General features: G+C 47.1%; 1 protein-coding gene across 2 annotated transcripts in view; it reads right to left on the bottom strand.

Moving 5' to 3' along the window:
• Positions 1-12722, bottom strand: part of RPS6KA5 (ribosomal protein S6 kinase A5) — a 628800-nt gene that overhangs the window by 25188 nt on the left and 590890 nt on the right. For both annotated transcript variants that reach the window (XM_078660052.1, XM_078660053.1), the window contains exon 16: positions 2321-2484. In XM_078660052.1, the coding sequence (XP_078516178.1) occupies positions 2321-2484 (164 nt within the window). The remainder of the gene's footprint in view (positions 1-2320; positions 2485-12722) is intronic.

The raw sequence follows: 12722 nt of genomic DNA, 5'->3' as shown, positions 1-12722 counted from the left end.
AGCGAGACCTATTGCATTGTAAATGCTTGTTTCAATCCTACACCAGCCTTTCTTGCTGCTACTTTGTAAAACAAAGTTATATTGTATTGGACCCTTATGGACGAAATAGAAATGGCTCCTCCTCCCTCACTTCCTTTCTTTTAATGGCATTTTAGTTTGGGGTTGTGGAGAACTGCTCATCAGTGTTTATATGTTTGCACCAATGAGAACTGTTTCCATTTCATTGGGGTTTTATCAGCTATTATTGGTTTACACTTAAACAGGATAGCCTAAATATTTTTCAAATAATATTTTTGTAGGCTATTTTCACCAGAACTAGTTCCCAAGACACCAAGGTCAGTGGCACAACATGTACAATGGGTTTCTCTACTTAGAACCACCAAATTACTTCAGGTGAGAGACTCTTCAAGCTGCCTAGATGATTCTGCTTGAAATGTTCATTTCACCTTATAGAAACTTTAGAAGCGAGTTCCCCTTCAGGGTCCAGCATAGGAGAGGATGTGGCGTTCACGCCAGAGCTTCTGACTCTGGAACTGGAAAACCATGTCCAAGTTCCACTGTAGGCTCAACATCCTGTGATTCTGAGCAAAAACACTTACATTTGCCCATGCCTGAAAAAAACCACAAAAACAAACAAACAAAAAATATGACCTTGTGCAGTATAACTGCTTCTCATGTAAAGCACTCCAATGCCCTTGGATCAAGTTTGCACTATATAAACAATGAAGAAAAAAAAAATCTCAGCATACCAAATGTTTCCAACCAAGGGTGCTCCATGCACTTTCAGTCAACTGGGAAGCTGGTCATAATCTAAGCTCTTCTAATAGGTGCTTAACCTTCTCAGACACTAGCCAATCTCACTCTTGGTTCTCCCTTCCATACTACATCCAAAAATTGGTCTGACCAATTCTACCACATTTATCTTTTCTCCGCAGATAAACCATGCAAACCCCTATATCCTCTAAGTCTCACACTCATCAACTGTGCCATAAACTCCTCCAACTACAGTCAAATAAGTTAATTGCAGAGAGCAGTTTTCTCTGCTCCCCCAGTGTCATGAATCTCCCTGCAATGGCATATGCACAACCCACTACAGTTTCTACCATTCTCCCCCTCCACTATACACACACACACACACAAGACTATATAGAATTGATCTTTCTGAAACAGCACATGCTCCCCTTCCACTCCTCAAATCAGGGCCAATCTGTTCTGCCTTGACCCCCTGAATTTAACATAAGGTGGCTCACCTATACCAGGATAGAAGGCTCCTGGGTAGTTTCCTCAGAGATAAAGTCTTTATCTGTTCCACTGACTGCAATGATTTTGCAAGCTCTAACGTTGCTTGGACAAAAAAGCTCTCAATATTTGGCATAGTCTGACTCTTGGCGATTTGTCTCCATATCTCTCTGTATGCCTCTTTCGACTTGCTGTCAGTGCCTGCTCAGCCAAAATTGTCTTGGCCATGTTTCCAACACTCTGCACATCCAGGAGCACTTCCTTCCTCATCCTGCTGCTGGGGGCAAGGGACCAATAGAGGCTCCAGAGTCTCTAGGGGGCTTTCAGCCTTAGGAAATTAAAATGACACACATAACCTCCTGGAAAGACTGTACCTGTTGTTGAAATGCCCTGGGTGCAGACACCTGTGGGTGGACTACTGGTAACACATGAGGAAGAATGAGCATGCCTCCTAATCCTCTTTTTATGATGTTTGCTGCTGTGATCATGGTCCAAGAAGATGTGACTCTTGTGCTCGTTATGATGTCTGTGCTTATTGCAAGGCACTCTTCCATTAAGACAGAATAGCTCCTTGGGGGAAGACCTAGATTTCTCTTTTCTCTTGCACGGGAAGTCCAAAAAAAGATTGGCCTAATTTTGCAAGCGGTACAAGTCTTACATGCAAGAGTCAGGTCGGGCCTAAGCAAATCCAGCAGCGAGGGTCATTTACAGAAATCTGTGGATTATGGAATAGACAGTGAGGATATGAAAGCAAAAATCTCTGAGAATCTGAGAAAACTGGACTAACTCTGGATTTTGGCATTTGTGAAGTGTTAAGAAAAGTTCTCTGATCTAACCAACTGCGTCGCTAGGGACCCGCTGTGCTGCATATGGTATGACATCTTGCAGAAGAATAGCTGCAGCTGGCACAGAACCACTTAATGCTGGTGACCGGACATTGCTGAAAACTTCTTAATTCTGTCAGAAGTATGATAAGAATGTTCAATGTGAGGAGGACTGTGGTGTCAGTAGCCATTAGTAAAAGATTTTACAGCAGTTAATTGAACCCACAGGTAGGTAGTTTAAAGATGTTTAAGCTTACATGAAATGTTGCTTTAACACAAGTGTGTACAACAGCACCAGAAGAGCCAAGGATATCCGGAGTCATTAACGGATTTGACGAAAGCTGACTGCCATCCTGAAGCCATTCGTTGTACCTCAAGCTGTTCATTTTAATTCTTTTATTTGGATCCACTGTAAGAAGCCCTAGAAGGAATGCAAAAACAACTATGACCTATGCATACGCAAAAGGTGATACAAGAAATGCAGCTTAATTATTTCCAAAGGATGTAATTATCTAGTTCTCTGGAAAGGAAAATGCTACTTACCCAGTACATTTATGGTCCTAGCGTGTAGCGCAGTAGATTCACATGCCCGGAAATCTAGTGTTGGGCTCCAATATTACAAGTGTTTACCCCCAAAGAAGCTTTGAGTCGTGGGATATGCGGTAACACCACCTTTATTTTACAATGTGCATAGGCACAAACTCCACAATAGATGGTTTACGCTCAACGGGTGAAAGGCAAAAGCTGAGTGTATAGTAAGCCTACTGTGATGTACTGGGTACACTAAGTTGTTGAAGAGTGGTAAAGTAAAACATGTGCCATCATTACCAACACACTACATGCTTCGAACAGATGCTTACAGGATAAGTAAAAAATGTCTTTCTTAACTACACACGATCTGCATCAGGTGTAAAGCAGTTTTCTCCCCAGTGGTGACTAAAGGGCAGACAATGCACACGGCACGAATAATGTTTTACAAAAAAAAAATTAATTAGTTTAATAATCTTATAACGCACAATAGTACAGAAGAGTATTCTATTTCACAATATCTCACATGTCAAAGTAGCGTTTGCATTTATACCAAACAGCTGTACAATGCAAAATAGTGCAGAACAACAGTGTTTCAAACTAAATCATGATACATAGATACATATGTCCTTTTGTATATCGTGTCTTGCACCGTGCCTGTGGTCAGCCCAAACAATTGAAGCAGGGGTGCAGAGCATAGATCATGTTAGTCCTGCAATATGCTATCATATCTCGGTAAGATTCATGACAGTGTCTGAGTGGGGTAGGCCAACGCCACCTGGTAGTTACAGGCCACTTTAACCAGACTAGTTAGGGTGAGACAACATGGCACCTGCAGCTGGCTATTACGTTCTAAGATTGGGCAAGACTCTACAATTGCACTCCATGTTAGCGCAATCACAACCTGGTGCAGACACATTTATCCTATTAAGGATCACATTTGGTATAAATAGTGAATTCCCCCCTCCACCTTTCCAGATCAGGGCCTGTCGAACTCTTACAATTCACAGCTTCCTGGGGCTTAGCTACTACCAGTTACAGATCTGTACATCTACTTGTCACCAAATTAACCTTAGTTCTAGTGAAATCACCCAAAAGGCACACCATTGGTGTAAAGGGAATGTCATGCTTCATAGTGCTGTTAATAATCCGGAGTACTGTTTCCTGAAACCCTAAGCAATGAGCAACTCTAAACCATACCGTAGAAGTCTGCGCTCACATACATGCACCTGCAGCACTCTGCTTTTGCATCAGGGAATAGGTGATTGATCCTTTTAGGAAATATATACACTGTGCAAGTAATAGATATGAATCAGTTTAAACCATACCCTTCTTAAGACTTTATAGGAGCGTTTAATATAGTTGACCAGTCAGCATCAGCAATTTATACTCCCATATCTGCTGTCCATTTAGTACGTAACACCAAGAGGCACAGCTCCCAAGGGTGAGTGGTACAGGAGCGTAATTTCTCTGGTACTGCCATTAATGAAGCAAATGTATTGCAGACACTACTACTCGGGGGGGCTCCTTTGCTCCCTTGTTCCACCACTACCATACCATCCCCATTAAATCACTAGAAAGTGTCCCTGTCTTAGGTCATATTCCTTGCATAGTTCTTGTAAATCCATGCTAGCGCCCCTGAAAACAGGATGCCCAATACTATAAGGCACTTCTCAGCCCACTAATGTGATCCCGTCCAGTTTCATTGAGGTGGCCAAGCCATTAAGGATGGTCTGGGTATTTCTTCAGTATAAGTCAGATTTGTATGCATTCTTTGTAATACATGTGACAAGACAAACTGCAATGCCCAAATCAAAATGCCTCTTTCCTTGATAAGTGATTTCCGAAAGGGGCTAAGTAACAATGATGACAAGTAAGTCCTAGGGGAGGATTCATGGCTGCCAACTCCCAGGTGGCCGCATGCCATCTGCATGACCACTGTAGCTGAGCAGCTAAATAACAGAGCTCAAAACTGGTGGCTGTGAAGCCTCCCTCATCTGTTTGAAGTTTCAGTTTCATTAATGCTATCCTGGCCATTTTTCCATCAAAGCGTAACACCACCAACATTGTACCTATTTCACAGAACACCGATTTAAGGATAAGTATGGGAAGAGTGGTGAAAAAATATAGCAGTTTCGGCAGCCTGATAATTTTCGACAAGGCAATCCTGTCTAAAACCAAGATCGGCAGGGTCTATGCAAGTCATATGCGTAGAGTGATATGTATAGTTTATGCCCATCGACTGGTATCTCCTGGTAGCAGTAAACCCGGTCAAAATTGTCAATGCGACCGGCTCCATTGCCAAACCAAATAATACAGTGAAAGAGGGCACCGCTGTCTCGTGCCCCTGCTCAAAATACATGCATCTGACGTTGTAGAGGCCATTCCAACTCTAGCCAAAGGCACAGTGTAAATAACTTGGTCCACCTCAAGCCGTTTTGGCCCAGCCCCATATCCGCATTGCTGCGTACAAGAAGTCGCACCAAAGGGAGGCAAAGGCCTTTTCAATACAAAGGGATGGCACCAAGGCCAGAGAACTGGCAGTCAGGGAATCATCCAATACTTGTATAAAATTCTTATAGTGGGCATAGTACTGCCCCTAGGAATAAACCCAAATTACTCTGGGTGAACAAAGTTGCTCACCCTAGGGGGGATTTTATGGTCAACATTAGGCATTGACAAATGATGGTAAAAGGATACTTGTGCAGGATCTTTCTTTGTTTTTTTAAGGAGGGAAACAATGACTGCCTTTCTCATTGATTGTGGAAGGGATCCTTCAGTCCTGAATACATTAAAGACCATTGGCATTTCGGGGGCTAGAACGGCCACATATGCTGCATGGAATTAAATCAGTAAGCCATCAATTCCAGAAACCTTCCCTGTAGTCAATTCTTCTATCGCTGCCTTCACCTCTTGTTTAATTATCTACGATCCCGAAGATATTGCCTTCTTTTGAGAGCTCGTTTGGGGGGGGGGGGGGCATGCATGACACAGCTATCTAACTCTTGTGTGGAATTGGTGTTCCTAGCTGCATAAAAGCAATCATAGTAAGCTTTAAGGCAGCATTTAAGTTGGAATGGAAATACACCGACTGGCCCCCTCCATGTGGTGATACATGATCTGAGTAATCTTTGTTCCTGACTAACCTGCCAAGCCAGTAATCTCCCTACTTTATCAAGCTCATTGTGGGCTTTCAAGATCTAGGCCCGGTACACATATCCCCTTAATCTGTCCAATAACAACATACATTTTCCCTTTCTGTTGCACGGTGCTCCCGGGTACCACCGCCCCTTGCCACATTCCCATTCATGGCGTTTAACTTCTCTTGTTTAGTAACATCTTCATATAGCTGTGCTCTCACCCCTTCCTGGCAGCAATGCAGTCGCCCCCACTTGAAGTCCCATTCACACTGGAGGATGCCGTGCCCGTGTTTTCGGTAAAATATTGAGTAATGACACGCCCCCTCATCCCCCCCTCCTCCCCGCGAATCCCTAAAAATGACATCCTCAAGGACCGTGACACTACCTTCAGGTTGGGATGTGCCCCCTAAGGGGAATCCCACTGTACCGTCATAATGAATGGATTGTGTTTGTGATCAGAGTAAGTCCAGGCCAAGTATTCGACTCACCTAGCATTTAACAGCAGCAGTGGACACCATAGGAATTTATCCAGCCGAACATGTAGGTTGTGTAAACCTTAATAATAAAGAGTATTCCTTTCCCCTGGGTTTAAGGGCCCTCAAGCTATTCACTGTGTCCCAATGGATCACCCACTTACCAAAAGCCTTAGCCAGCCTTAGCCATCCTACACTTTCCAGACACAGGAATAGGAGGGTGAAGGCCTGTCCATGTCGACATCCATCAAACAGTTAAAATCTCACCCAATAACTCTTGGGAAATCCAGTTTTGCGGTCAGGGGAGGGTACATTCTTTTCAGAAATGCCAGTTGGTCTACATTCAGGGAACAGATGTTGACCGGCACAATATCCTTCCCTCCAGCCTGCCCATTACTAAAATATACCTTCCTTAGGGTCAATTAAGTTTTTCAGGGGCTGGAATGCATGCCCGGTTTCATCCAGATCAACACCCTACAGGCAAACACCGAGTAAGTGATGTAGTAAATGAGGCCATGTCTCTTCTAAAGCTTGCTACTAAGATTGTATTAGGTGTGTCCCTTTCAAAAAGCTATATATACTCTTGATCTCTTTCTGTTTGCTTGCACATTATAGAGCGTACTATGATTGCTGAGACCGCACACATTGCATGTTAAGTTAACTTGACCCAGGGTCTGTGTTGTCACAGCCATCAATCAAAAATACATATATGCTCCAGAAAGGCCACACCCCTTAAGTACACATACCCAGCACCATTATCTATCTACCCATAACATTCAATAATCCATTAACAAATGCACATCTCCCTAACAACTCCCTTCCAGGACTGCGATGACCACGCAACCTGTCTAAACTCATGACAAATAAAACTGTTTCCACACCTCCTGCACGGTCTGTGTAGGTCCCACCAGTAGATGCTGTGGGGGAAGGAGCAAGAAATAAAGAGCCACTAACAACTGCGATGACCAGCAGGGCACTAGTCGCCCGGAGCCCAAGAATGTAACATATGAAAAGGATATCTTCCAAAATAGGCTTTGGCTTTTATCCACTAGTGGCTCTTGACAAGACTCTCCATCACCCTATCTTAGACCCCAGCGTTGCAGCTTTCAATCTAGGACCAAGCTTTGGCAGAATCAGTTAAGAGGAACACATTTTGGCCAGGAGAATTTAGGAAGCCCCACAAGCCGGTCACGTATATCCAAGACAGGGCATGTCCAGACTCTCGACAGAGGACTGGGCCGGAGCCCTGGAATCAACTACCCCCGCTCCCTCAGGGGATCCTATCATAGCAGACAGCAATTTTAGGAAGTGGATCTCCAACTCTCTCGATTCCATCCTCCCTATAAAAACCCGCGAAGATAAAAGCGGAACGACAGGGTCAGCCCCCTGGTTCAGCCCGGAGCTCAGAACCCTCCGCAAGGAATGTAAAAAAGCGGAGCGACTGTGGAGGAAGGACTGGCTCCATTCTAGTAAGGAAACCTACCGAGGGTCGGTGAGAGCATATAAATCTGCTCTGAAACGCACCAAAGCCTCTTACTACGATGAGAGGATAAAAGTGCCACCAACTCGGCGAGGGAATCCTACCTCATTGCCAAAGAGCTTCTAAAAATACCACAACCCCCCCACAGGACCCTTCCAGACAGGAGCAATGAACTTGCAAACTATTTTGACTCCAAAATCTCCCATATCCTAGCCTCACTCCCGCAGCCTACCCAGCTAACCGATAGGGACAACGCTGCGCCTGCCACCCGGCCAGGAGACACCTCCCACCCACAGCTGACCGCTTTTAGGGCGGTTTCGCTGGACGAGGTCAGAAAGACTCTGGCCAAGGTAAAAAGCGGCTCCCCGTGTGACCCCGCTCCCATGAGGTTCCTGCAAGCAGTTGCCCCTGCGATTGTGTCCCCAATCATGGAGCTGATCAACACCTCGCTGTCCCAAGGCTCCGTCCCTCCTAGTTGGAAGGGAGCGGTAGTGAAAGCCCTTCTTAAAAAAAAAACAACTAGACCCCACCGATCTGGCCAACTACAGACCGATCTCGCTCCTCCCGGGCATCAGCAAAATGGCCGAGAAACTGGTCAACGCCCAGTTATCCCAGTTCCTGGAATCCAATAACCTGTTGCGTCAGTCCCAAACTGGATTCCGTCCCGGCCAAGGCACGGACATCGCCCTTCTCGCAGTCATCGAGGAGGCAAGGTGCATTCTAGACTCAGGGGGGTCAGTGGCAGTGATCCTCCTGACCTGAGTGCAGCCTTTGACACGGTGAACCACCGGGTCTTGCTTCACCGGCTGGCCAGGGCGGGACTCGGGGGCACCGCGCTGGCATGGATAGAGTCATTTCTGTCGGGCCGCTCCTTCCAGGTCTGGGATGGCAAGTCCCGCTCTAATTCTCTGCCTCTGACTAGTGGGGTGCCCCAGGGGTCCTCACTTAGTCCCACCCTATTTAATGCCTATATGGCCCCTTTAGAGGACATAGTTTCCCCCTTCGGTATCAAGATTGTGAGCTATGCGGACGACACGCAACTGGTCCTCTCGCTCTCACACCTTGACCACTGCCCAGACAACCTCCTGCACTGCCTCCAGGAAATCCACCTTTGGATGTGCGAGTCCTCACTCAAACTCAACGGGTCTAAAACGGAAGTCATGCTGATGGGCAAGAAATGGTCAGCAATTCCACCTTCTGTTTGGCCCGTTGCTATGGGTGAGGTGCCCGCCCGAAGAAGGAAATCAAGAGTCTGGGGGTCTGGCTCGAACCAGACCTGTCTATGAAAACCCAGGCAACAAAAACAGCGGGAACCTGCTTCGGACTCATGCGATCAGTCCGTAAGATCCTTCCGCTGCTTCCTCCCCCATCTAGGAAACTCCTGGTTCAAGGATTGATCCTTGCACGATTGGACTACTGCAATGCCGTCTACTTAGGAGCCCCCGAAAATACTCTGACCAAGCTTCAACGTACCCAAAATGCGGCTGCCCGACTGCTGATGAGCCTTCCCTCTAGAGCCTCTGCCAAACCAGCGCTCAAGACTCTCCACTGGCTGCCAGTACGAGAGAGGATCGAGTTTAAGGCAATGTGCATCGCCCACAAACTCCTTAAGGGTCAAGGCCCCTCCATTCTTAGAGACATGGTCACCCCGTACAAAGCCTCAAGAGCCCTGCGCTCGGACACTGAGCATCTGGCTACTGTCCCCAAATTCAGGAGGGTACGCACTGGAGGGCGGCGTTTCTCAGTAAAAGCATCCTCACGCTGGAACTCGCTCCCCCGCTGTTTGCGGCTGGAACCCTGCTACTTACGCTTCCGCAAACAGCTTAAAACCCTTCTCTTCCCAAAATAAGCCCACTTCCCCCTTTGGCCATCTCAAATTCTCACAGCGCGGGGATGCCTCCGGGTCACCAGGCGCTCTACAAATCGTTAAATAAATAAATAAATAAATTTTGCTCCATTTACATCCTCAGGCAAACTTGAAATAGCAAAGCATATTGCAGATACAGCTCGCGCAACTGCTTCTTCACAGCCGAGACCGACATGCGCGGAGTTTGAACTAACATTGCTTAGTCAGGGTTTATAGATACCATTTAAGTATCTACTACAAAGGGACAAGCTGTCCTGGCCTGCGGTAAGAGGTGGTCCCTGTCCTGGAAATGTAATAGTCTTTTGACCTCCGGTTGTCATGGTGCACCAGGCCTAGGGGGCAGTGCTGGCTCTCCATGTGCTCGCTCAAGTGCGTAGAATGTAGTGAGGCCATCCAGTGTCACCGTGTCCTGTAGCCAGTCCCTCTAAAAAATATGCCATTGAGTTTTCTTATATATTTCCAGGCAAGCCAATTACCCTTATGTTATTATACCTGGCTGTGCATTCTTAGTCATTGTAGGAAAGTAGGATCTGCTTTCATGGTTACCCTCACTGTTTGCTGGTGTTATTCTGTTTTCTGACTAGTCTGATTAGGATCCTGCTAACCAGGACCCCAGTTACTGTGCTCTCTCCCGTAATTAGACTATGGTAAGGACTTTGGTACCTTTCCAATTGGTTACTGGTGTTCACTTCTAAGTCCTTAGTGTATGGTACTAAGATACCAAGGGCACAGGTACACCAGGGGTCTCCCTTGGGCTGCAGCATGTATTATGCCACCCAGGGGAGACCACTTAAACTGTGACTATAGGCCTGCCATTGCAGCCTGTGTGAGCTGGTGCTAGCACCACTCACAACAGATACAAATCTCCTTAATTCCGAGGTCACTGCACTTAAAACCTATAAGTCCCCCCTAAGGCAAGCCTTTCAATCCTGAAGGCAGGGTGCTAGGTTATAATTTGTTTAAGGGTGCCTGGCATGAGCAAGACACCCCCTACAAACCCCGGAGTCGATTCTCCAGGCTTTGTAAGTGTGGTCAGCCCTTTTATACATATAGTGGACATCAAATCAATTACAAGATGTCTAACTATATATTGGCTGCACCAAAACCGCTCAGGCTTGATAGCAAATATGTTGGAATTCTTTCCCAACATTGATTCCAGTGTTGGATGTAGGATCCTATGTACTGGGGGACTCCTCTAGGGAGTCCACCTGTATTCCCGGTACCAGCCTTTCTGGGTCTAACTGCAAGCTAGTGCTGCTGCCGACCACAGGCACGATTCTGCCCTCCTGCTGCTGAGCTTAGCTTGAGCAGGGGAAGGTAGAACAATAGGTTTCCTGTATCAGGGAGGTATGACCAACTCCCCAGACTGGACTTCGTGTATTGGGCTGGGGTGGGGATGCTTGCCAGCACCCACCATACTGCTTTGAAGGGCACATTTGGTTCCCTCCTTGCATACTCCAGTTTGAGCCAGTTCAGGGAACCGTTGGCTCCAACTCTGGCATGAAACTGGACAAATGACATGGGAGTATCCTCCCCTCTGTCCATCCCCTCCTCTGGGAGGGATCCCTTAATCGTCCCAACCCTTTCCTTAGGGTACGTAAGGGCTTATCAGTGGGTGGCTCTTCAGATTCGTCGTTGGTCAAGATTCAGATCTGAAACCACTCCCACTTCAACTGTTTGGGAACCTTGGGCTTCGTTGGACTTCGCCTGGAAACGAGATTGCATCAAGGAAGACTCCTGCTGCTCCTGGTCTCATTGTTCTGCCAGTCTTCTGTGTCATCTGTGCCTGTGCTTCACCTAGGTTCTCTCCGGGCCTGTGGGCATCAAAGACACCCAAAGTAATCTCCTTTGGAGTGAAAGAGTCACTCCCCTGCACCCGCAGGCACCACAACAAAGCTGACTGGTCCGCTGCTCCTGAAGTCCCACGGACTCCGAAAGGCTCAGCAACACAGGTGGTGGTTCTGCAACTCCCTCGAGGCCTGGACTGTCTTTTCAGCAAGTGTGAGGCCAGTATTCCCCATCGGAACCGCTGGAACAGAGCCCTTGTGCACTGCGTCGACTTGCGTTGTCAAGGCTTTTGACTATCTTCCAGCGATCTTCAGGCTAGAAGAAGCTCCAGCCTCTAGCATCTCTGGCTACCAGGATCTTTGTCCTCACCGCATCCTCTGCACCATGGGCCTGCATCCTTGGTGAGCTGCTCGAGGTCCTCTTACAACTCCTGTGCCTCTGGCCTGTGGGTCCTCTTGAGGATCTTCTTTGACTTCAGTGGGCCCCGCCTGCTTGATCTGGGCCTGCTCCGACTCTCCTGCATTTGGTGAGTCCCCTTGACCTTGCTGGTCCAGACGAACAAGTTACTTACCTTCGGTAACGCTTTTTCTGGTAGATACTATATCTGCCTGTGGATTCCTCACCTTGTGAATACCCCTTGCGTCAGCAACATTCGGAAATTCTTTTTTCGTAGCCTCGCGCCGACGTGGACTCCTGACGTCATAGAGACACGACCTCGCTCGCGACTCCGCTGACGTCACCGACGCCTATAATAGGCCCACGCCGGCGTGATGACATCAGTTCCGCCCTTTTTTCCGTGCCATCGAGGCACACGGACGGACCAATGACAGTAGAAATATACAAGTATACATAGTACACAATAATCAAGGCAAAACACACCGTGTTAAGCAAAAACAGGAAAGCAAGTGGAACATTTCCTTGACAACAAAATATATATACATTACATCACAGTAACTCTGGCATAGAAGAGTGGACAACGGGGAGGCGGGTGGGTCAGTGAGGAATCCATAGGCAGATATAGTATCTACCAGAAAAAGCGTTACCAAAGGTAAGTAACTTGTTCTTCTGATAGATACATCTGCCGTGTGGATTCCTCACCTTGTGAATAGAGTCCCACAGCAGTCCCCACTCCCGGAGGAGGGTGTCCACTCTTCTAAACCAGGAAATCCTGAAGGACAGAGCGCGCAAAGTGACCCTCCCTCCTCACTTCGGAATCCAAGCAGTAATGCTTCGCGAAAGTGTGGAGGGAAGACCAAGTTGCCGCTCTACAAATATCTTCTACAGGCACACCTCTAGCCAACGCAGAGGTTGATGACTTAGCCCTTGTAGAAAGAGCCATTATACCCTCTGGTGGTTCCTTACCGGCCAAAGAGTAGTAGATCT

The sequence above is a fragment of the Lissotriton helveticus genome, chromosome 9 (genome assembly GCF_964261635.1).
Source record: "Lissotriton helveticus chromosome 9, aLisHel1.1, whole genome shotgun sequence".
NCBI lineage: Eukaryota > Metazoa > Chordata > Amphibia > Caudata > Salamandridae > Lissotriton > Lissotriton helveticus.
This window is presented reverse-complemented; position numbering and strand designations above follow the sequence as displayed.